General features: G+C 34.4%; 1 protein-coding gene across 1 annotated transcript; it reads left to right on the top strand.

The window, feature by feature from the left end:
* Window positions 1-8,502: 8,502 nt before the first annotated feature.
* On the top strand, window positions 8,503-15,064 carry LOC126972992 (odorant receptor 23a-like). Its single transcript, XM_050820112.1, has 5 exons — window positions 8,503-9,296; window positions 11,995-12,091; window positions 12,895-12,999; window positions 14,792-14,947; window positions 15,023-15,064. Exons 1-5 carry the CDS (start codon window positions 8,503-8,505, stop codon window positions 15,062-15,064), a joined length of 1,194 nt encoding a protein of 397 aa, XP_050676069.1.
* The last annotated feature ends 12,663 nt before the right edge of the window (window positions 15,065-27,727 follow it).

Here is a 27,727-nt window from a genome sequence, read left to right as displayed (position 1 = left end):
TAGGCGCGGTCAACCACCGCAAACCACTGGCACTCGTCGCTCTGACGATGGCCAGCGGCCCGCACCCTAGATACACCACACATTGTTTTGATACCCGACGAGACGTTAGTCCTCGTCCTGTAATCGCTTCACTACACTCTCTCACACACGGACTGACTGACGGACTGACATACACCACTTACACAATCGCAAAAACACACTCCACAAACAGACACAAACACAAACATACATGCACACAAACATTTACACTACATACATACAAACACACATACATACAATCATAAACACATACATACACACTTACATACATTACATAAAACATCACCACACTCGCCGGCGAGTGTGTTCTTATCACCTTTTCATCTTTCATCTTCATTTCATCTTCATTTTCATTCTCTCTCCTTTCCACAAGCACACAGCCGGTCTGAGGTTCGAGTCTCCTTAGGAGACGCCCCGCGACTGTTGTTGCGTAGTCTTTGCGGCCTCCACGGCCCACGTCCTACTTCGCTGTGAAAGCCAGGGCTGCTAACAGCACAGAGGAGGTTTTAGTCGGTATGGGGTGCCGCTTACGAGACACGCCCGTTCCGGGGCGTAAATACGTAACCGTATTTCCTCCTCTCAAAAAAAAAAAAGCCGGCTAAATATTTGTAAATCGTAATAGAAAATACTTTAGGTAATATTAACATACTTCTAGATATTTATTGATACTATATCATAACAATTCACTGAGATCTATGACAATACGATCACCAATACAATACCGCAAATACAAGTCATGTTTGGGGATTACTGCCACATAGATACCCTTATCACAAGAAGCATATCTGTTACATAAACGTAATCTCAATAATAATAGCAAGCTGTCAATATTACAAATAATACATCGTGTATTATTTAATAGTTAGTAAAGTAAGGGTAAAATTATAAAATTAATTCTCATATCATGGTCATCCTTATGTATTCCCTGACTCTTAAGTAAGTTTTTCTCTAACGAAGGATAGCTACTGTTGATATAATATTGACTGTTGTTTTTCTATTAAGCTGATGAGCTAGGCCCGAGTATAACATTATATTAACGCCTTTATCCTCTACTAGCTGACCCGGCAGACGTTATAATGTGCATAATAAATAAAATACTGTTTTTTCACGGAGGAGTAAAAAAAGAAGAACTCCGTGTCACCTTACATAACAGTGAAGCACCAAAACAAGCCGGAACACGAATAAATACATAGCCCCACGCACACACTTACACTAATACAAGCCGATCGGCTGCCATTAAGAGATTTGCCATCGTCTTTGAAAAAGTGTAAAAACAATACTATAAAAGTATTTTCGGCCATGTATGATTATTTAAGGGAGAAAAAATTGTGTAACTGGTATCCCCCGTAACCGCACACACACTAGCATAAAGGTGCTTCAATTGCTAATATCACGGCGCGGAGTCCTTCTTTTTTACTCGTCCGTGTGTTTTTTTATGAATTTGTCAATAATATTACAAATCACCAAGAATTATGTTGTAAAATATGCTCCCTGTCAATGACGTTCTATATTATGTATAGAACGTCATTGCTCCCTGTTGTCAACTATTATGAAATTGTTTAGCATCAGAACTGTCAAACCGTGCGTCAATAAATTCTCTCATAGAAAATATGTCCATGCAAAAGTAATATTGGAAATAAAAATAATTATGGGTCTCAAATTGAAATAAAAACTATCCTATCTCTCAAGTTGGACTAAACTCCATGAAGTAATCCCCATTAAAATCCATTCATTAGTTAAGGAGTCCATCGCGGACAAACAACGTGTCACGTAATTTATATGTATATATTATATAAGATATACCTAGTCTTACCATAAATACTGAAACAAATAAAAAAAAATTCTATTGCAAATAACATTTATTACTTTTACAGTGTGTTAATTTAATACATAAATATTAACAATTTAAAATATAAAAAGCTTATTCGAAGGAGTCTTCATTGGCTGCAATCAGTCAAAAAAACTCTAAATAAAAAATCAAACCAGCCCTTTAAACGTTGAGGCCAGTTATAGAAGCACGCACTCTTTCCATGGGAAAATTCTGCACTACTGCAATCGTAAACTGCCAATCGTACGGATTGTTTTAGGGACTCTAAATTATCATGGCGCTTAGAGCAAGCCGTACTCTCTAAAACTGACCATAGATCATAATCCAGCGGATTAAAATTGGGAATAGACAACGGCCAGTCTTCAGCTATGATGAAGTCCGAAACGTTCGTTTCCAACAAAGACTGCGTAGACAGTAACAGTATTTATGGTCAGACTATGTATAGATTTTATAGCTTTTTCTGTTTCAATAGTTCGATTGAATGATTTCAAAAATGAAAACCATGAACGTATTTTCATCTTGAGTCTACTGCATTTATTGCAGTATTGACGCGTCGTACATGAATGGCGGGAATGTTAATGATTTCACAATAAAAATAAATAATTCCGATGCGGCAACGAATAAGCAACGTTCACAAATAATGTAAACGCCGCAAAAGACGCTATCTTCAGTATATTAGATCCAATACATGGAACGAAGAACGAATAAAGAAGACGTCTTAGAACGTTATAAACCTATTCCAAATAATATGCGCTTCAGACATGAGAAAACATGCTCAAGAAACTTAGCTGGCCACTTTTTGAGGGCCATTGAATTGAATCCTCGTTCCATTACCGGATAGACTGGTTTATGGCCGTTGTCCCAAAATAACTTAAATAACTTACCTCAATAGTAGGTACGCAATGTGTATAAAATTAATTAATCATCTTACCTCTAGAAATAACAAACTTACCACAGAAACGATTTACTGGACTCCAAGTACAGTAGTTAATGGACAAAAAAATTTATAGTGTTAAGAATTTCATTTAATTTTAAGTACCTAAACTTCTTACTACAATAAATTTAAGATCTATAATCTATACTGTATTCGATGCAATAAATAAATGAAATTTATTAAAATGAAAGTAAACTTATATACTATTTATCATTTTTTGTCCGGTAATGACAACCGGACATACCATGGAAATAACCAAAGAAGACCAGGCTTGCCGAAGATGTCTTTATAACCATATTATTATGCTGCAGAACTATGTCCAATAGTCAATTTTTCAATCTGGGAGACTCATTGTGCATAGCAGATTTCACTATTTACCTCCATTCAACATAACAATCTCATCTACGTTTTTGACGTTTGGGGGTTTATTTTATTTACATGGCTTTCTTGTTATTTAATAATAGGTAATTGATGTTAACCCAGTATCCGACCGCAGATTTAACATTGTTTACTTCGTTGTACGTAACTTGGTTTCATTTTACTTTCAATATCAGTGAAGTCCAAATGTTTTGAGTTTTCCTTAGTGTTAATTCCGTTAATATTTGTCTCGCCAAACTCGAAACGAGACTTAGTGTTGTGCCAGAGTTTGGCGCGTCAACATGTCCTGAGGATGCTTCGCGTAGAGGCGAGACACGTGTCGAATTGTTTTAAGAAAAATATTGGCGGAATTCACACGAAGGAAAACTCAAAACATTTGGATAATTATGGATTTCCGCAAAGTAACGCTACTTCAATAAATTTTATCAGTGAAGTGTCAACTGCAAACAATACTACCTTATATTTTTTTTCCTACAAGGTTAGATAGAACTCTGTGAACAGCTGTGAAAATGGCGAAATAAATTATGTTTAGAACTAACCTCTATTCAATTCACAGCGCACACTAACACAAAGTGTTATACAAATCGCGACTGTAAGACGTAGCTTGGCACGCACACTAAACAAATATTGCAGGCCTGTTTTTACGTATAAATTATCTAAGGGTAGAAAATTAATAAGAATAAAGAAGACTAAGAATAGACCCTTGTGGTACTCCAGGATTTCCTGCTATATTCATTGAGTTTCAGAATGCTATCTTTAATATAGAGTTACTATACAGATCGGAAGTTACTATACAGAGCTTCCAATTTCTGAGAATGATACACCTTCCTCAAAGGCTGACAACGTTACTGTGATTGCTCAGGTGTATACATTAGAGTGTGGGTAGCAGAGTTTACTTGACATCAAGTGACCCTTGGTTGACCTAAGCTTCATCAAAATAGTAAAATAAAGCTGGAATTCTTATACTATTCAGTAAACTTTGAATTGAAGAATTTAAAAAAAGCAAAATATATGATTTTTTTTATGACAATATGAAATGAGCAGGGCATTCAGCTGATGGTAATTGATAAGCCCTGCCCATTACCATGCAGAGCCGCTCAGGATTCTTGAAAACCCCAAAAACTCTGCACTACAATTGCGCTCGACACCTTCAGACATAAAATGTTAAGTTTCATTTTCCCAGTAATTTCAGTAGCTACGGCGCCCTTCAGACCGAAATAAAGTAATATTTATACTTTACTGCTTCTCGGCAGAAATAGGCGCCGTTGTGGTAAGGTGTGCAAAGGTGCCTACCACTGGTGTATTGGTATGAAACAAATATCATGTTTATTTAATAGCAGTCACAATATAATCACTTATTTTTATATATTTTTAATTAAACATAGCAATAAGAAATATCCATTCCAAATTCAGTAATAATTATGTCGTGTACTGATTTTAGGTATTAGTTAATTAGTTTTAATACTGGATTTAATGTAATTAAGATAATATAATTAATGCAAATTTTGATCATAAGTACGAATGTAATTATTTGTTGAGCTAAGCAATTTTAAATTAATATATAATTAAATACAAATCCAGTCTAAACAAGGCTGAGGAAAACGTCATGGTCGTGAAAGTACGCCATTGTGGGTCATAAGTACCATATTTTTTGGGTTTCATAAAATTGCTAGTATCTTTATTTAGTATACTAGCTTTTTCTCGCGACTTGTCCGCGTGGAATAGTTACTTTGGGCAGCGTTTTAATTTTTTGCACGAGTAAAAAAAGAAGGACTCCGCGCCGTGATATTAGCAAGTGAAGCACCGTTAAACTAGTGTGTGTGCGGTTACGGGGGATACTAGTTACACAATTTTTTCTCCCTTAAATAATCAGACATGGCCACAAATACTTTTATAGTATTGTTTTTACACTTTTTTACAGACGATGGCAAATCTCATAATGGCGGCCGATCGGCTTGTATTAGTGTAAGTATGTGCGTAGGGCTATGTATTTATTCATGTTCCGGCTTGTTTTGGTGCTACACTGTTATGTAAGGTGACACGGAGTCCTTATTTTTTTACTAGTCCGTGGGTTTTATCTCCGAAAAAGACATTTTCCCATACAAACATCCATCCCCTATTTCAGCCCCTCCACTTATTTTTTCGCAATTAATGGTCTATCTCAGTATTAAATTGCATCAAAATCAAAAGCGTAACAAAAAAACTTACATTCACATTTATAATATTAGTAGGGATAGTAGGGATAGGGTTATAGATAAAAAATACAACGTTATTAAAAAGTATATTAAAGGTGTTATTTCACCTACAAAATGGTAATTAACATTTCTAACAAACACAAACAAAGACATCCACGATACTACAATATTAACACCTTGCAGACTATAATTACGTTCCAATTAATTAGATATAATATAATGTCAAAGAATATGAAGACAAAAAGAAAATTTTAGCGTTCTTAACGGCAATATTTTATTTCATGTCTTTGCCCTTAGATTATTTATACCTCCAGATAGACTATCAGCCGTTCACAATATACTATGTAGATAGTACAGATTATTGACAGCTTATTACTGACAGTAGAAGGTAGTAATTTATCTGTATCTGTATCTGTAGAGATACAGATAAATTACTACCTTCTACTGTCAGTAATAAGCTGGCAATAATCTGATGCTGTCCCAATATACCCGATATGTCATTCTTATCGCCTTATATTGGGACACGTGAATTGCAATAACCATACAAACTTTATATCGCTGGTATACGTCGTCCCATTGACAGACAGCGTGCATAAGGTGAGTTACCGTCGATATGTTTATTGTGACAGAAAAGTCAACAATAGTTACGATTTTTATCTCAAGTAAGAGATAGACTGAATATTGGGAACGGCCGTATGACAGCTGTGAAAACGTCGATAAAAAATTGAGTTTAGAACTAAATTGTATTTTGAGCGATTCTCGCACATTAACACAAACTGTCATACAAATCGCGAGTGTAAGACATATACAGCAAGAGACTCTATCTAGAGGTATAAATTATCTATGTTTTAGCCGTAGGATGTTGAAGTATAATTACTTATAGCCAGAACTTTTCATTAGTAGAGTAAATAATTAAATGTAATAATATTTTGTTTTCCTATTCATATAATTATATATGTTTTAAGAATGTGCAATAATGTCGCTATATTTTTTTAAATAATAATTCCTTTTATCAAACAAGAAGAGAAAGAAGCCTACGGGTCATCTGATATTATGTAATCACCACAGCTCTTAGCCTTTTGCAACATCACAGGAATCACAAGAGAGCTGCAGGCCTTTTAGATATGTGTCCGCGCTTTTATGGAGGGAACCATATCACAATATCCTGGCAACACCGTGTTAGGATGTTCTTTCCCTATTTTGGTTGTTCGTGAATGAAAGTTCCTTGCTGCACTATGGTGGAACACCACACATCTAGATGGTGAGAACTTCATCATAAAGTAATGCTGTCGGGGTCTGTGGTAGAGAACCAATTTACTAATTTAATTTACAATTTACGGCGCCTATTTTTGCTTTGAAGCAGTAATGTGTAAGCATAACTGTATTCCGGTTTGAAGGGCTGTAGCTGATGAAAATACTGGGCAAATGAGACTTAACATCTTATGTCTCAAGGTGACGAGCGCAGGTGTTGTGGTACTCAGAATTTTTGGGTTTTACAAGAATTCAAAACGTTACTGCATTGTAATGGGCAGGGCGTATCAATCAATATCAGCTGAACGTCCTACCCGTCTCGTCATTTATTTTTACAAAAATAAATGATAAATAAATAAATTAAAAAAACTTTCAAATTGATAGAAAACTATTTAAAATAACTTGGTTATATGTTTTAGGTAAGCTTGCTCTATAGAATACGAGTACACAAAAAGGCTTTTGAGAAAAACTGACGAGACTGACAGCGAGATCACCTCATAGTGGTGACACATCCATTAGAATACAGGATTCCAAATAAAAAACCAAAATCCTGAACGGCATCACAATAATTGCGGTCGTCACTGTGAGATATTAAATATTAAGTCTAATTAATGTTGTAATTTCACAATCTTCGGCGCCCTTCAAACCGAAACAAATTAATATTTGCACACTACTTCTTGACCGCAGCAAAGTTGCCGCCGTGGTACCAATCAAGGCAATATCCTGTGCAAAGAAGCCTGTGTAGTTTATATTATAAGAATCACTATTTTTCCATACCTACTTATATTGGAAAGTGTTCAAACTTAATAATATATAAAAATGTATAACAACTTAATAAAAGTATGCCATTGATTCTACTGTTAGAACGCTTTGTAAGATCATTTAGTTCTAAACGACAAAAAGATGACTCACTATTTATGATACAATGCGCAAAAATAAACCGATTTTCTTCTATTGGTCTCTGTTATGCAAATATATAGTAAATATATTCACAGATTTGTTTAAAATTGTAATTTAAGAAATGTAATTTGTTGTTCTTTGGATATTTTGCCTCCTCATTACACTGACACGTGTAAAATTAATACACTAGTCTAACACGTCAAACCAATAAGTGATTGAATCCATGTTATCGATACTTTCTTAAGTTTTTAAAATCATGCTAAAATCGATAGAATTTTATTTTTCTCTGATAAAGTTTCATATTTATTGCGTTATTATTTAAAATGTTGAAACTTTTTCTGTCAAATCAGCTGATGAGGAAATAAATTTTGATAAGGTTTATGTTTAAAAAATCTGAACAAAACAAGGTTTATAGATAATATAGAAGTACACAAATCTCTGATAAATTTCAAACTATTTTAATAATAATATTTAATATTTTAATAACAACTAAAAGGTTAAATAATAACTATTAATACCTTCAGAAATGAATATAATCTTTTATATAAAGAGCATCAATATAAAGAAAAATGGGTGAGAATTACAGAGTTCTCAATCTGTCTCTCGAATTAACTGCACATATTCACTTTTAGTAAAACTCTCATTTGCATAATAAGATTTACTTTTCTTCATTCTAAATACTACCGTTACCGTGACAACCACAACAATCACTGTTTCTAAGAATATACTTAATAATACACATACTTAGTTTGAGTCTTATAGATATACTGAGGTCAACAAAAAAGGGTTGGTACGAAAGTATCGCAGATAGAAATTTTTAAAATATCGATAAAGAAACATATAGTGTCCAGCCCTCGAAAAGTTCTGACAATATAATTAGGAGAAAAATAATTATTGGCTTCAATAATATTGTTTCTATATAACACCACGAAACCAAATTAATTACTTATTCTCATGCTCATAATAAGACCAAAGATATGTTAAACAGAATTTTAGCAAAATTGGAGGACCCACAACGTCCTCTACTAGGACCAAATTACAGTGCCCTACGTTTTTGGGGGCTTTTATTACCAGAAAAAATAACAAAAAGAATCTTTTATTTGTTCATGCATTTTCTTGTAACTTTTTTTACAGCCACTGAATATGTCGACATCTGGTTTGTAAAAGATGACATAAACCTACTTCTTAACAATATTAAAATAACATTCCTAGCTACCGTAAGCGTTGCTAAGGTCATAACATTTTTATCCCGACAGAAAGATTGGAAGGCTATCATAGAATACGTGAATAAAGCAGACTTAGCTCAAAGAGGAAGCAATAATGTTCGGAAGAATACAATCATTTGGAAATATACAAAATATTGCAGAAAAATCACATATCTTTATTGGTCTTTAATGTATACAACAGTTATTATAGTGATGGGTCAACCGATGTTCAAATTCTTTTGTTCGGAAGAGTACAGAAATAATGTTCAAAATGGTACAGAGACTTATGTACAAGTCGTCAGTTCTTGGGTACCATTTGATAAGAATACAGTTGCTGGTCATATTGCAGCATCTATATTTCAAAGTTATGCTGCTATTTACGGCGGTGGCTGGATAACATCATTTGACACAAATGCTATTGTAATTATGGTATTCTTCAAAGCGGAACTTGAGATGTTGAGAATAGATTCAAGCCGTTTATTTGGTGATAACGGTGATAGTTTGAATGAAGAGGATACTGTTAAGATATTGAAAGATTGTCATAGAAGACATGTGGAGTTATTGCGGTAAGATAAATTTGATTTAGCATTACAAAAATTGAAAGTCTAGGCCTTGAAAAACAAGTTTCTTGCAATGGACGGCATGGATTGAGCAAATAACAATATAAAATCTTTAAACTTACTTAATTGGCGTTGCGTCTCTAACGTCGCTTTAGTGTCTTCTACCGCATTTATCACGGTGAGTGTTCCGAAGAGTTTTTTCATCTGATTCCTGCCGCTGAATTCCATCTTCGCACAACACGCCACAAGTTAGGATATCATCCCCACCATATGGATCTGCGGCGGCCCTGCATAGTGTGGTTTTCAATTAGCAATCTTCCACGTACAACCAAGATGTTTAGTGAAATTCCTTTTGCGGTGTTTTCCGGGACGATGCGACATGGGTACCTTCAAAAAAAGCGCGTACACCTTCCTTAAAGGCCGACAACGCTCCTGTCATTCCTCTGGTGTTGCAAGAGAATGTAATTGGCTGTGATCACTTAACACCAGGTGACCCTTACGCTCGTTTGCCCTCTTTTTCCATAAAAAAAACTTATAAAGTCGGTACATCGGCTCATCCTTCTTCTATTTGCCGGCGCTTCTTCCTCTTAATTGGGTTTCCTATCTTAATCATTTGGCCATTCTCTTGGCTATTAAACATCATCGTCTATAATTCCAAGTTTTTGCATCTCTTTCCGGACATTTCTCATCCAGATAGCCTTACGTATGACAATTTGTCTTTCATAATAATTCCTCCCGCCCAACGTAGCATGCGCATTTTAGTAGTATGAAGTTTATGCTAATAGATTTTTTCAAAGCCCACCACCACAAACCTATACCTACTGTTTTTAGGTCCTTGTTTTATGATCATATCAGTCAGGTCAAACTTGAAAAAATATTTTTTATATTTTAACCACTGATATTAGAAGTGGAATTTTATAAGGAAAAATTATTATCTAAGTTTAGAAAAAGAATTATAACACGCCATTTGGACGAAAATGTAATTTCCCAAAATTACAAATTATAACTATAATATCCGTTATTTACTTACATACTAAACTGTAATAAAAATATTAAAAACCTCCTCGAAATCCGATAATCTCGGAAAAAAGTCAGCTTCCTTTGATCGCAAACAAAATCTCCTGGTTTTAATTTCCGATTAATTCTTTGAAAGCCTCACAACAAAAATGGCTTAGTTACGAATCTTCGTGCCAAATTGTTAGGGGATAACGGTGAGCTTTCTTGGCGCGAATGAAAATTTGATAATCTGCGATGATCTTATTTTTGTTTTACACATTGTATCGAATAAGTTATACACGCCCTGCATTGTAATGGGCAGGGCGTATCAATTACCATCTGCTAAAAGTCCTGCTTGTCTCGTCCCTTATTTTCATTAAAATAAATAACGTTAAACGGCGAAATTTCACCCGTATCGTGTTGATATATAGCATTCCACAATCGCGCGTGTTGCAAGAAACTTTTTGCCTCACTTAGAAGCTCTGTGAAATCTATTGCCGATTGCAGTATTCCCGTGTACCTTAGAAGCTGGCAACTCTAATAATGCGAATTTCCATGGACACATAGAACTTTTTCAGTTCCTACCCTGTGAACCTTTTCCCTGTTTGTCCCCCCTCTTATACAACAATAAAAAAATTGATGAGATGGTACTGAACTCTTCGTGTGCAAATTTCACCTTTTTCGGCACCAGATTCATTTTAGTTTTTATTATACACCCATAGGTTTCCCATATTACATAGTTGCCCGAAACATTCAATAAGAAATCAATAATTAATAAGATAACGTATTTTTTGTAAAACACCATCATTTGGCTAAAGCATTGACTATATAATCTCAGTCGTAACGCACTAGAAAAAGACGGAAGGCGCGAAAAACGAACCGCGAAAGATTGTAATATGTGCGTTAATCTACACCGGGACTATTTATATACGTCAATAAGTTTTTGTTATTATTTTTATTTTAACTATACTAACGCATGTAAAATGAGGGATTTGAACCCGCGAGCAATATTGTAGCCGACAAATGAACCCACAAATTGGCTGTAAGGGCGAGGCCAGAAGTACCTTTTAAATCACGCGGAGTTTTCGGCGCAAAAATACACAGCGGGCTTCTACTTTTCTTTCTATAAAATTTCGCTTTAGTAAAATTTACAATTTCCACAGCCTGACGGCAGTCGCTCCATTCCCGATCTGTGGTTTCATTAAAAAGATTCATTTGATTTTTTTATTCTTTTACCGTGATATTAACTTTTCTGGCATAAAACTACTTATTGGTATGGCAGTTTCTTTAAATGGATGTATAATATGCGCCTGTGTGCATACAATCCTGGATCAAAAGGCCATTATCCTTTGTGGGCACGCTCACAACTTCTCACACAGCCTTTAAATTTTGTTACAAGTATGTTTCGGTTTCCTTACGATGTTTGCATTATTCATTATCAAATAAACATACATATCAATTCGAAAATCTAAAACAAATTGGTAATGAAACAAGGACCCTTTCTTTTGCGCCGTCTACGCTAAGGTGTTCCAGAAGGAAGAATATGGTATCGTTTAATGTGTCACTCAAATGCAAGTGTTATGTTTTTTTCCACACTCATGTAGACAATAATCAAACACACTTAATCACTTTTGATATACCTTCTGGAACATAAGACGTAAATCTCGATTTTATTCTGCAATGTTTAAGTTCTATAATTGTATTTCAGATATACACAGTTGTTTGATTCCTGCTTGTCTCCCATTATGTTGCTGTATATGTTTGTCTGTTCAGTAATGCTCTGCGCAACTGCCTATCAAATTACAGTGAGTATAAATAAATGTGATATTGTTACTTTAATCTCCGCAGAGCTCCAACTAGATACCGTAGGCACAGTTGCAAAGTGTGGCAACTAATTCTACGCCCAAGATAGGGGTACTCGAGCCAGTCTCGTAAAATGTGTGAAGTTGACGGGCCACATGTTCTGTTAAACATTGCTAATAATTGAAACTAAAATGCAAAGTATAACTCTGTAAAAATAATATTACAAGAAGTAAAAAAGACACTGGGATCACATATCATCAGTAAGTATTGTGTATTTTATTAATTTCAGTGTTAAATAACACTAAGCGTGTGTTACAAAATTTGAAAGATGTAATTGAGTGTCAAGATCCACGCACAAAAGCATCTAATAGTTGTCATAATAAAAAAGCTTTGATCTTAGCTAGTGCGGTATCTCGTCAGAGCGTAGCGGAGACCAATCTTTAATCTAAGCCTACGTGGCTTGAGTTCGGTACAAACGGTACACCAGAGAGTGCGTTAGCATCTCTAGTTAGTTTGTAGTCCCGAACGCGCAGCAGTGATGAACGAACGTTGTGATGGTTATGTAAGAGTATGATACATAGATTTTACTTTTAATAAATTATAATTACATTAAGTGTCCCAAGAACACTGGCGTCATGTCCACGCTAGGTTGATCCGTTGACCGAAATAGCTGCCAGCGCTTAGGTTACCAGTAACCAACGATGTTCGAATGTTCGAGCCAGTTCTATCACACAATCATCTATACCCAAAATGAAATGTGAAACCGTAAAAATCATATTTAACGTAATTATTTTGTTATTCTCAGGTTGAAACAAATCCAATGCAACAATTCCTGATAGCAGAATATTTAATTTTTGGAATAGCTCAGCTCTTCATGTACTGCTGGCATAGCAATGATGTTTACTTTGCGGTGAGCAATATTTTTACGTTCTCTAATATGTAATTCACGTCTCACGTCAATCTTAAACGATTCTTGCTTGCGTGGTCTAAATATGTGATATTATCAAAATTATACTAATTTAACAATATTTCGTTATTTATCTAACGATTTTGAAATTTAATTCAAAAGAAGGTATTATGTACAAAAACATTTAAGGAAAAGAAAAATACAATGAATGTCAAGTTGTGGAATGAAACCCAAAAGGACGCAGTAAGAACTACTACAGGCAAATAGTTTTAATAGATTTCATAGAAGATTCAGAAAAGAGTGAATAAAAATATTGATACATTACACTAAATGTAAATATATATATGTAATTGTAAACAATTTGTGTAATTTTGTATGTAATTGTTTGCTTCAAATGTAAAATGTTTTATATATTATGAATAAAGATCCTTTACGTTATTTATTTATTTTATTTATATGAAAACAAACAGCTTAAGTTATATACACATTGTAACACATAATTTATATTACACAAGCCAATAAAGTTTCCACTTAAATATAAACAAGAGTCATCTCTCGAGAAGGTCGCGGAATGGGGTAAATTGAACCTTGTCCAATTTAACCCCCAGAAGACTCAAGTTTGCGCGTTTACCACAAAAAAACCCCATTTGTCGTATCTTCGACAATACTTCCCTTAAAGCCTCGCCTAGTATCGGAATACTGGGTCTCGAAATCTCGAGCGATTGCCAATTTCGTGGCCATCTGGAGGGCAAAGCCAAATTGGCTTCGAAGAAGCTGGGCATCACCAATAGAGCACGGCAATACTTCAAGCCGGACCACATTCTAGCGCTCTACAAAGCGCAGGTCCGGCCACACATGGAGTATTGTGTCATCTCTGGTCTGGCGCACCCCAGTATCAGCTCGATCCATTTGTGCCCAGTGCTCTGCGAACGGCTGGATCACTTGGCGTTGCGTAGAGACGTCGCTTCATTGTGTGTCATCTACCGCTTTTATCACGGGGAGTGTTCTGAAGAGCCGTTTAACCTGATTCCTGCCGCCGAATTCCACCTTCACACGACTCGCCACAAGTTAAAATATCATCCCCACCATCTGGATGTGTGGCGGTCCTCCACAGTGCGGTTTTCAAGGAGCTTTCTTCCGCATACTACAATGGTGTGGAATGAGCTTCCTTGTGCGGTGTTTCCGAGACGATACGACATGAGTACCTTCAAAAAAAGCGCGTACACGTTCCTTAAAGGCCGGCAACGCTCTTGTGATTCCTCTGGTGTTGCAAGAGAATGTGGGCGGCGGTGATCACTTAACACCAGGTGACCCGTACGCTCGTTTGTCCTCCTATTCCATTAAAAATAAAAAAACTAAGTAGGAATGAATATAATACAAAATATAACGATTAGATATACAATTAAACATAAGGCGAAAAAAGTACACAAAAATACAAATGAAACAAAATTTATCAAATTTATCGGTTGGACATATTTTAAGGATGTTTAAGATATTCTTTAATTTTTTTAATAAAAGTTCGATAGCTGCTATGAAAAATGTCTAAGTGACTATAATTATTATTATAAGGGTTGCATGCTCTTATAATAAAACAATTGCTAATATAATTATTAGTTCTACGAACAGGGATAAAGAATGTATCTATAGAACGTGTATAATGTTTTGGACAGTTAAGTTTAATGTTACTTAATAAACGATTGCAATCAATTAAGTCATGTAATATTTTGAAAAGGTTATAAGATGCTATTCATCGATATTTTATCATCATAAGGCTGAAATATATATTCATTTACAGAGTAAATATTTAATGCTTGGTCCTTATGAAAGCGGGTGGTGGTTACAAAATGCAACTAAACAAAACCACATTATCATTTTAGCGGATCAGTTTAACAAAAATATTGTCTTTACTGCGGGACCCTTCAATGATCTAAGTGTATCTACATTTATTAATGTAAGAAATTTGAGTTATATTTATTTAACACGGTTTTTCGGAATTACGAGTATAACATTGGTTTTTTTTTTTCAGATTTTGAAAGCAGCATACAGTTATTATACTTTACTGAAATAATATTAACAGGATTTTTGATGATTATCATTTATTGTATAATTATCTCAACACGCATTTCTGTAAGCAAAGGTTGCACCTAAAAATGGAGCTTTTAAGAACAAACACTGGCTCCACAACTGAAGCAGCTTGAAATCATTTAGCTTTGAAGTTTTTATATGAATTGTCTTAAAATTGTATAAATTTGTTCACAACAAACAGTATTACATAATATTTATTACATTATAGAGCATACAGTCATATTGACATATTTCAAGAAAAATTAAATATCTGATCATTGGTTTGTGATAATTTAAATAATTACTGTTTTTTTAACCCCATTCTTATATTTATTTTTCTGCATAGTTAACTCATTTGTAACTAATTCATTATAGTATTGTATAATAGGCGTGTATAATATTGTGTAATTTATATAGCTTGTAATTAGTTGTTAATTTGTATTACTTTTGTTTTGTGGTTTTTATCTTACCTTTGCTTACCTTTTAACTAAAGTGTCGTATAAATTGTTGGAAACTTCACTGGTGAAAGTGTAAGTTTTAAGATTTGTTAATATTTAAGTATCATAATACTGTTTGTTTCCTTTACATGAATAAAAAAATAAATAATTACCTTATAGCTGTAGTATGAATTGTCATTACAAGGTTGCCTATCAAATAGTACTTGCAGTATTAACAGTCTGATATTATATTGACTTGAACATCATGTCAGTAAAAAGTGAGTGAATAGCCGATATATTCTATATATATCCGGTCCGGGTTGAATGGCGAAAACTGATGAAGGCCTACACCAAACTGGTTAAGAATGGCTGAGAGAGAAATAGAATAACAATTTTAAAAGCAAAGTGTACATAAGTTTATATAAGTCTGAACCCCATTACAGGCAAAATATAAGTCTTGTAATATATGAAATTCAGACAGTTGCCACCAGTGAACAAACCAGCTTCTAGTTTTCAAACTATGACAAATCCTTATGAAGCCATTTGAAGATCAAGCATCTCAGATGCACGTTAGAATAGACGGAGTGAATAGTTATTTATTGCTTCAGGTGTAACAAAGAGAGACTTACGTAAAGTACATGGTTTCTAAACTTATAAATGAGCTGCCCAAATTCGTAAAGCAGGACTTGACAGAAAAACTGAATTTTAAATTAAATCAATATTTTCTGTCACAACTCAATTAATTTTTAATTCAAATAGATATCAATATTTATTTTTCACCCTCCCCGTTGTTCTTGTAGTGTTATATTGTTAGTTAATAAAATAATCACTCTATATGAAAAGCAACAAGAGCCTTTGGTGTTAATTTTGAGGGTATTTGTAAATTATATAGCTTCTAATGTTGTTCATATGATGTCTTAGCACCTAAATGTTTATGCTTCTGTTTTATTTCTTTTTCTACATAATTAATATTTGTATGTATGTAGGTTTAAGTTGTTTCCTTTTTTAATTATTTAAGTATTACACTTAAAAATTTAAATAATATTATGTATTTCGATGACCTTTTGTACACAGTAAAACTCGAATGAGTTTATGTATGTACAAGAATTTTGATATTTATATTATGTAATTTGTTATTTATAAAAAAAAATATAATAAATAAATAAGACAGATTTAATGAGATCTTTCTTTTATTAAGTTATTTTACTCATTACTAGACTCATCAATAATTAAAGAACGCTTTAATAATATTTATTAGTAACATCTATTCTGTTACACATAATTTAATTAAAATACTTTTTAAATCCTATCCTTAAAAATGTCACGAAACGTGGGTTAAATAAATATTCATAAAAAAATATTAGGAAAACCCTAAAGGCCATCCCTGCAATATCCCGCTAATTCCATACCTAAACGCTTCAAATTGTATTTATGACGACTGTTGTCATTCTTTTGAGATCGAAGATAATTAAATAAAACCCTATTTTATAGATTTTAAGACCGCAATTACTTTTGAAAGTATAAATCGATTTTCAAGTATCGCTCGATTCGTGTTTGGTGGCATTCGACGCAGTTTTTTGAGCTTCATAAAGAATTCATTGAACTCAAAATTTCGAACTAATTCCTAAAAATATTTTTTTCGGTTTTCTTTCGTCAACGATAACTAACGAACTTATCAACGGATATTGACCGGTTTCATGGCGATCGACGTGTTTTTTTTATCTAAAGAGCTGATTAGTTTTTGGAATCGATCGGTAAAGCCTTTAAAAGTTATTTAAAAAAAAAACATAAATGAAAAAAATAATTTTCTAGTTTTTTAGAGATCTCATAAAATCTATGTAGCGATGAAATCGATCAAGCCGTTCAAAAGTTATAAGAGGCTTACATACATCCATACACACACACACAATCACACACACACACACACACACACACACACACACACACACATGTATACACACAGAGAAGCTTCCTAGCAGCTTAAAACGTCGAGATCTGAAAAAACGTAGGGAATTTAAAAATTACGCTAAATTCCAATTCAAAAATAAAAATTCAGTTACACGTGTGTCAATCCTTTGAAAACGATTTTATTTAAAATATAATATTAATAATTCTTCGTTTTGTAATAATTTTAAAAATTAAATTCACTTTAAAGAAAACTACTTTTTCTTTTAATGACATAGATTGAATGTCTTGAGGAATCACGATAATCTCTAAGTATTATAATCAAGAGTATTAGGTATTCCCAGACTCCATCTTTATATTTTAGATTGAGGCTGGCGTCTAGAAAGTGTTAAGCTACCTAAAGCCAGCAGAATTAATGTATTTACAATTATGTAAAGCACGCTCGGGCAACAGCATCATCTAGAAACATCTCTACGTGAATACTTATATGTTGTGGTGTTAGTGAAAGCGGATTTTGTATGTAATATTTATTTTTAGATTTTATATCAGTCGAGATATCTAACGTGTTTAAAATGGATTTAAAATGAAGTAAAATGACAACGGGTTATCTGATGGTTCCCATCAATATCAGAGTTTGCGCCACAGATACTCTTTTTCAAAACGATATGAATACCAGTGGTCTCTGGGCTTTTATAGTTTTATTGCTGCACCTATGGATTACTTTGATTTAGAGAAATTTTTTATGTAGATTTAAGAAGTGACTACCTGTCAATAGCGGCCATTCCTAATATTCAGTCAATCTCCGGTTGTGGCCTACTTGAGATAAAAAATCGTAAATTTGAATTTCCTGTCCCATTAAACTTATCGACGGTAACTCATCTTATCCGTACACACTTTCTGTTAATGTGACGACGTATAGCTTACCAGGGATAAAAGTATGTATGGAAATTGCAACACTGAACTGGCGATAAGAATGACTTAGCGAGTATATTGGGACAGCTTCAGATTATTGACAGCTAATTACTAACAGTAGAAGGGAGTAATTTATCTCTATCTGTAGATAGTATTTTGGGAACGGCCGTAAGTGTTATATTATGAATATTATACGAAACAATACGAACCTGACGTCCGTGAACAAGGTATTCATCGCGGTGCAATTACAATAATCATTATTCATTAATTTCTTTGTCAAATTGTAACTAGAGTGATTGTAAATAGTGTGTTTTGATGTGTAGCACATGGTTTAATGTTATCTCGAAGTTTAACAGTGAATCGGAAAAGTTATTTGTGTTTTAAAATTTAACAATTAAGCAGAATAAAATTAAAATTCAAAATTACCCTCAAATGCTATTAAATATTACTTGCAAACAAAACCACTTCAATTTAATTACGAAACTGACAAGTGACAGCTGGAACATTCGAGTATGACATATGTCATCTGCAAACTTATGAGTGAGTGTCCTTTTTTTTTTTGGCTTGGAATACTGAGACCTATATAAACAAAAGAAGGTCTTAACGTATTGGCCACGTGGGGCTGTGAATTCATTCCCGACCGAGTACTATCGTACTTGTTGTTAAATTTAGAAATTTTATTTGTTAGTAAAATAATTTACGGATTTATACAATGCTACGTTCGCCATCTAAACAATATTCTAACTCTAACCCTGATTTGAGTTCTGAAAATGACTCCCAACAGTCTCAGGCACTAAGGAAACGTAAACAACCTCACTGTGAGTTAACAGAATCTTTCAAGCAATTCACAATTATGATGCAAAATACGCTTTCTGACTTTAAGTCCGACTTAGACATCAAAATATCAAAAATAGGAGAAAATACTGAAAATATCCGGCTGGAATTGGACGCATTGTCTGCATCAATGAATGAGTTTAAAAAAGAGCTGTGTTCTTTACGTAATGACCAACAGACGACCAGTGAGCAGGTTTTGCAGTTAAGTGAAAAACAAGAGGCAAGAAATGGGGGATGTTCAAATCTCTATAGATTTTACTAACAAAATTAATGAAGATGTTAAGCTACGTGTTTTAAAACTTGAGAAAGATGTTAAAAACTCGGTTAACTCTTTATCTTAAATACTGTCACTTGAATCCAAAATCGAAATCCTGGAGGAGCAAGCTAGGAGCTGCAATATAGATATAAGTGGTATACCCGAAAAAAACGTACAATGGGCTTTATAATAATATAGATGGCTAGCATTACGTGCTACTATCAAAATTGTAGGGGCATTCACACTAAATTACATACGTTGTACATGAATATTCTTTCTCACGAATATGACTTAATTATACTAATAGAAACGTGGTTGATACCTGAAATTGACAATAGTGAGTTCATAGACCAGCGCTACAATGTTTACCGTTGTGATCGCAACCGAAGTGCTACGAATAAAATGGATGGGGGAGGCGTGTTAATAGCTGTCTTAAAGGGTCTACGACCAATGCCTATAGATTTAATTTATCATAGTAGTTCTTTACAAGGAATGGAACATGTAACTATTGCTCTTCCCAAGTCAAACGGTTCAAACCGACATATTATCACCGCAGTCTACATACCACCGAAAACGTCAATAGAGTCGTATATTGCGTACATCGATTTATTAATAAGTACTCTAGAAGAAACAACTATAGAAAGTTTCTCGCTTTTTGGGGACTACAACATGCCAAATATAGAATGGGAGTCCAAGATCGATGGTCTTAAAGGCTTTGATTGTAAGGGCACATCCCCACTAAGTACTCACTTAAGTAACTTTTTGTCATATCTTGGGGCAGTGCAGTATAGTTGTATTAGAAACGGATCAAAAAATATTAGACATATAAATATCTAACAAAAGGGTTGATATCACTGTACCTACTATTCCACTTTTAGTCATATATAACCATCACCCCCCATTTTGTGTTTCAATCGCTTTTAAGGTTGTTTCTTATCATAAGCCGCGGTGTCCACTATTAAAGTATAATTTTTATAAAGCCAATTTTGACTTTATAAACAAGGACCTGGACAATCTTGACTGGCCTACGATACTCATTACAAGCGATGTAGACGAAGCTGCTGATATTTTTTATAACTCAATTTTTGGTATAATTAAATTATACACTCCTCTGACAAAGCAAAAATCTACTAGATACCCTATTTGGTTTTCATCATCGTTAATTCACATTGCTAAACCAAGAAAAAAGCTTGGGTTAGGTGGAAGAAGTATAAAAACGCTTCTGATTATGAACAATTTTCTTTATTCAGATCTAGGTTTAAATCAGAATGTAACAAATGTTTCACAAAATATTTATCCTCAGTTGAAGATAGTATAACAAAAAATATTAAACATTTTTGGTCATTTATATCAAATAAAAAAACAAAATGTAGTATTCCTTCGTACATGCGTTACAAAAATCTTCAATCGATCGAACCTCACAGAATTTGTAGAATGTTCTCTGATTTTTTCCACTCTGTGTATGAACCTTCCTCTCTTTCACTCAATACATGGTCGCCCCCGCCAGAATGAACGGCGAATGATATAACTTTAGACTATGTACACCTCACCGAAAATAAGGTTCGAGTAGCACTAAAAACCCTGGATTCATCAAAAGGTACTGGACCTGATGGGCTGCCTGCATTTTTCCTTGTTAGAACGGCTAATGCCATTTGCAAACCTTTACACCTGATTTTGAATAAATGTATTTTATATGGTGTTTTCCCTGAAGTATGGAAACGTGCAAACATTGTACCAGTTCATAAGAGCGGCTCTAAACATTTAGTGGAAAACTATCGTCCCGTTTCTATTTTATGCGAAGTAGCAAAGGTTTTTGAACGACTTGTTCATAATGAACTTTATCCTGTCGTCCATAGTAAAATTTTAGAGGAGCAACATGGTTTTGTTAAAAAGCGATCTACTATTACCAACCTAATTAATTTCACTTCTCTTCTATTTAATAATATGGACAATAGCGTTCAAACAGATGTGATTTATACTGATTTTATGAAGGCATTTGACAAGGTGGACCATGAAGTTTTGTTAGGTAAAATTGCTTTTAATGGTATACGTGGTAATTTGTTACGCTGGTTTTCTTCTTATATTACAAAAAGAACTCAAAAAGTAGTTAATGGATTTAGTTCTAAAAGTATAGATGTCACTTCTGGGGTACCTCAGGGCTCCATACTTGGACCTATCCTGTTTATTATTTATATTAATGACATAAAGCAGTGTTTTGATAAATGTAAATTTTTACTATATGCTGATGATCTAAAAATATTCAAGTCAATTACAAACCTCAACGATAGTGAGTTAATCCAACAGGACCTAAATAGATTATCTGATTATTGCAGAAAGAATAAATTAACATTAAGCCTATATAAATGTAATTCTATCAACTTTTCAAAAAAAAAAAATTGCATTATTAATTATAATTATTCTCTTTGTAATGTTACATTGAGTAAAGTTTTATCTGTTAGGGACCTAGGAGTTATCTTGGATAATAAATTACACTTAAATCTTCATATTGACAAAATTGTTACTGCTTTCCAAAATGTATGGATTTATCATGAGAACATCCATTGACTTTAAGAAGCCTTATACTTTTTTACATTTATATAAATCCCTTGTACGTTCCCAATTGGAATATGCCGTTCCTATTTGGCTCCCTCTTTATAAAAAGTATTACGAAATGATAGAAAATGTCCAACGTAAATTCTTAAGATCCATGAGTTACAGATGCTATGGCAATTACAATATGTCGTACGCAGATTTGATAGATAAGTATAAACTACTATCCCTTCAATGAAGGCGCAAACTTCTTCAATGTATGTTTCTGCACGGCATTATACATAACAAATTTGATAGTACAGAATTGACCAACAAATTAAATTATGTTATTCCTAGAACAGCCCATATCCGAGGACTGTGTAATCGTAAACTTTTTGCAACTGGTAAATTTCGTACTAATGTAGGAATAAGATCACCTCTGCATCAATTAGTTGACAATTACAACAAAGAATTCGTTAGTGTTGATATTTTCCATTTATCCGAGAGCCAGTTCAAGTGCCAAATTAAAAAAAAATACTGGATAATATTTGGTTTATTTACATACATACTTTTAAATACCTACTGAACATCATAAGTACTTTAAGTTCATATCATTGTAGTTATATGTAGTCATAATTTAGTGTAGATTTGTGTAGATAATTATTTCTTTTGTTTTCCTTTTTGTGTTTATTAATTGTTTGATTTTTACAAATTTAATTTACTCCAACTAGCCATAATATTAAGAACATTGTTTATTTTTCTTTAGTTTCAATTAGTATTGTATAAACATTTCTTTCTGTACCTAACATTGAATACCTCAAAGTTTTTCATAGTAAGATGTGGATAGCGTATCTGACTACAATTTTATTAGACTTAATTGTTATTTCTTTATGTATCTACTTTGTAAGTTGTAGTTGTTTGCTTTTCCTAATAAATGAAAAAAAAAATATAATCTACTTTATTTCTCATTCATGACAAAAGATAAACTATTTACAATTTTTTTTGTAGCTAACACTGCCTGTTTAATAACAATAATAGAAGACATATTTACTAAAATTTAGCTATTTTCTTTAAGACAGTGGATATCGACTTGCACACGTCATTATTATAGTGTATGGCAGGAAATAAACTAGCACTGTTTTTATTTAAATCAATAAAATTTGATGACTGGAGAAACTAGATTTAAGAATGAAATCGAAGCATTTTCATGAATTGCTTTTGATATAAATTTGAAACAAACATCCATATATGATGAATATGGATGTTTGATTCCGAGTCATGGATGTTTAACTGTATTACTGTATGTTTATATGTATGTTATATGAATTTATGTATGCTTAAGTTACTATATTGTATTAAATATATCATTGTCTTGTAACCCATAACACAGGCTGTATAATATGCTTAACTTGGGGCAAGATAATTTGTGTAAAAAGTGTGTCAATATTATTATTATATATTCATCCTTTACCAGCCCACCAGACTACACTTAAATCTGGAGAGAGTAACTAATCTATTGTATATGAGCATTCATATCGTATTTTGAACATTTATGTGTGAGGTGTGTAATCCGCTATAAGTAACACCACACACGAAACATAAACAAGAAGTTGGAGTTATCTTTATGTAACGCGCGGCCATATGTGTAACTTTACATTATAGTTTGTGTTTCGCATCTTTAAATTAAGCTGTATATCTTCAACTAGGTTAAAAAATATATCAAAACTTGAAATTTGATATATGTGATTGTTGTTCAGTGCGTAATATTATATAGAAATAGTTATTTGAAAAGAAAAAAAATACAAAATAATGATGGGCACCTAGTCAAAATTTGACTCAGTGAATCCAGCTTATGCAGTTTTAAAAGTTCTCGGGTCCAAAGGTAAAAATATGTTCTCTTTTTTTTTTTTAGAATCCAGCACCTTCTTTGTAAATGTGCTATATACACTTGCTTCCAACAACTGACGGCACTATTAATAAGAAAAGCGCAAAGAAGCTCTTCCCATAGTTTGAGGGTAGAAGTGTGAAGTTTGTTGAAAACCACATTGTAGAGAAACGCTATATATGCATATGGTGAAGAAGATATTAATAATGAAGAAGATATTATAATTATTATTTATGTGTGGTCTGACAGTGGAATATAATGGCAGGACTCAGGATGAACAGCTCATTGGAAAAGTTGCATCGATAAAATATACGGTAGGAGAAACACGATTAAGAAGCAACTCTACGTAATGACGGATAATCGATCCATTCACTAGATTTAGGAATGCATATAGTTCATGCCGTATGCCGTTAATTAACGGCCGTTTTCAAAAAACATCGTTAATGATAAAAAAGATATATTGCATTATATGTATCATTACGAAATTGAGTCAGTATATGTCATAAAAATATTACTAAAGACGTTCTTAAGTATTTCGAGGTTCTTTTATTTTTTTTATCAGTATTGTTTCACCGAAGTGATCAAATCCGCACACGTGTTATAGAATAGTGTAGAGTAGTGTAGTGAATAGAATGATCAATTTTCTTTGTTTTTAAATAATTTTCATCCATATAAGTACAATAGGTAAAAATTTATAACAATTTGAAATAACAGTAAAACTTCAATCAGCTCGCTTGAAAAAAATAGCATTTTTGAGTTGAGACAGTATTCTTCCAAGACAGCGACATATTGATATCACCGTTTAGTGACAACATCTATCCATAGTTATGTAACATAATATGGTTATATTATTAGTTATAGTCCAATGCTAACTGTCAATAGGTTATTGAAATGTACGTAAGCGTAAAAGGATAGATTTGTCTACCTCTAGTAAGTTAAACTAAGGATAGATAGGTTATTGAAATCAGCCGAAAGTTTTGACTGATAGCTCTAGAAAATCGCATTTTTGACACGTTGTTGGATTTTAAGAATTGAATATGTAGATGTACTATTCCATAGCTAATTAACAATATAATATTGTTTCTACCTAAAGTTTCTCCTACAACTACCTATCTACCTAATTCATCACAAGCAAACACAATTATAATAAATTCAATATCGCCAATAGAAAAATTTTGTGTAAAAATATGAGCAAAAAATTTTATTTCTTGATATTATAATATGTGGATTATTCAAAACCTCATAAGAGAATCAATTTACTCTCATAATAAATTGACAGGAACGTAATTTTGTTTCAGACAGAAATGGTAAAAACTCTTGCTTGTTCGTGAACAAATTTAGAGCGAATACAAATGATATTATTAAAATATAGCTTACCATGTTTCATTACCCTTATATTATGATTAAGTTTGGTGTCGATACACTTGGTCCATGGGGCCCAGAGGCGCGAAGAAAGTACAAAGTACTGCAGGCGCGCCTCAATAGGGCTACTGATAACCCAAGTGCTGGCAGCAATGTGGGTAACTCTGGAGACGTTTAGAAGTGGCCAGTTAGAAACATTGCTAATGAAAACTTTTTTTGAATTTCAATTCTAGAACTCTTTGGTAACCTAATGTAGTATAGGTATTATATTCATTTGTCATTTGTTTTTGTGAATTGGCGGCAAATCTAAAACTCTGAATACACGTGAAAATCAACCTAACGCGAGAAAATTTTCGGTCAATCATTTATTATGACTTTCGTTGTGGGCTTACTCAAAAACAAAGCTATGATAGGCTGCGATTAGCATTTCTTAATAAAGCCCCATCTCCTGCCACTATTTACAATTGGTTTAACGAGTTTGAGCGTGGACTTAGCAATCTTAATGATTATTTATTTTTATTATCTCAATAATTATCCGTGTGAGAGACGTCCTGTAACAGCGACTACTGAAGATAATATGAGCGCTGTGCGACGCATGATAGAGGAAGATAAGAGAGTGACCTATCAGCAGATACGGGCAAGCCTAGGCATTGGTATGAGTCAAGTTCAAAAAATATTACACGAACATTTAGGCGTCAGGAAGCTTTGTACCAGATGGATTCCCCATACTTTAACCGACGACCAGGAACACCTTCGCATGGACTGGTTTCGCCAAATGTTAGATAAGTTCAACGGCGGTGACTCAAATGCTGTATTTGACATCGTCACAGGTGATGAAAGCTGGATATATTGCTACGAACCCGAAACCAAAAGACAATCAGCCCAGTGGGTGTTTCTTTTCGAGGATCGGCCAACAACGAAGGTGAAAAAAGTAAGAAGTCAATAATTATTAGATTCATTATATTGTTGAATAAATAATAATAAGTACGAAAAAGAGTATTTGTATAAAATTTTCTTAATATGTATAGTATGAAATAAACATAAACCCCCTTATTCATAACGGTCCGCTAACTTTAAACAGCCGCTTAGGAGTGTTTTTTCTCATTCTGACTCAGGTCAATAGAAGAGGACAGAGTGAGAATTAGCAATCCTTTAAGTTAGCAGACTATTATGAATTGAGAAGTGGGAGAGTCACGCAGCCGTCTTTTGACGTCAGCACAATCGGGCCAGACTCGTCCGGGTTAATTACCACACTCGCACAGAATACCGGCGTGAAGTAGCGGCCTAGTGCCGCTATGTTTCGCATAGGTTCGTGTCGAGGACCGGAGGCCATTAGATCTTCTGCTGACTACACATCCCGATGGTTACCAGGTCATTGTCGACGCCCCTCTCGGAACGTCCGACCATTGCCTGGTCAGGAGTGTAGTGCCTATAGTCGTATAGGCACTACACTCCGGTTGACGCCGGTGCTAACGCGTTTATTCCGGCACTCCTATTCCAAAGGCGTAGTCCCTGACTCATAGAAGTCAGCCCTTGTCCATCCGATCCAAAAAAAAGGAGACAGTTCGGATCCGGCAAACTACAGGCCTATTGCTATTACCTCCCTGCTCTCCAAAATCATGGAGAGCATAATTAGCCGTCAGCTCTTGGTATACCTAGAGGGTCACCAGTTGATCAACGACCGACAATACGGGTTTTGCCATGGTCGGTCGGCAGGTGATCTTCTGGTATACCTAACACATAGATGGGCTGCGGCTATTGAAAGCAAGGGGGAAGGCCTGGCAGTTAGCCTGGATATAGCGAAGGCCTTTGATCGTGTATGGCATAAGGCGCTCCTCTCTAAACTTCCATCATTTGGGCTTCCCGAGAGCTTGTGCAAGTGGACCTCCAGCTTCCTCACTGGGCGCAGCATACAGGTCGTCGTCGACGGACATTGCTCGAACCCGAAACCCGTGAATGCTGGAGTGCTATCTCCTACGCTGTTTCTTCTGCATATCAATGATATGTTGGACACCTCCAACATTCATTGCTATGCAGATGACAGCACTGGTGATGCCGTATACACGGGCCATGCACGTCTCTCTCGGGAAATCGTCGACCAGTGCCGGGAGAAACTTGTGTCTTCTATCGAGTCCTCTCTTGCGAAGGTCGCGGAATGGGGTAAATTGAACCTTGTCCAATTTAACCCCCAGAAGACTCAAGTTTGCGCGTTTACCACTAAAAAAACCCCATTTGTCGCATCACCGCTCTTCGACAACACTTCCCTAAAAGCCTCGCCTAGTATCGGAATACTGGGTCTCGAAATCTCGAGCGATTGCCAATTCCGTGGCCATCTGGAGGGCAAAGCCAAATTGGGTTCAAAGAAACTGGGCGTCATTAATAGAGCACGGCAATACTTCAAGCCGGCCCACATTCTAGCGCTGTACAAAGCGCAGGTCCGGCCACACATGGAGTATTGCTGTCATCTCTGGTCTGGCGCACCCCAGTATCAGCTCGATCCATTTGACCGCGTGCAACGCAGAGCAGCGCGAATTGTCGGGGACCCAG

Source organism: Leptidea sinapis, chromosome 28 (assembly GCF_905404315.1).
Source record: "Leptidea sinapis chromosome 28, ilLepSina1.1, whole genome shotgun sequence".
Classification (NCBI taxonomy): Eukaryota; Metazoa; Arthropoda; class Insecta; order Lepidoptera; family Pieridae; genus Leptidea; species Leptidea sinapis.
The sequence above is the reverse complement of the archived record's forward strand: the minus strand, read 5'-3'. Positions and strand labels throughout refer to the sequence as shown.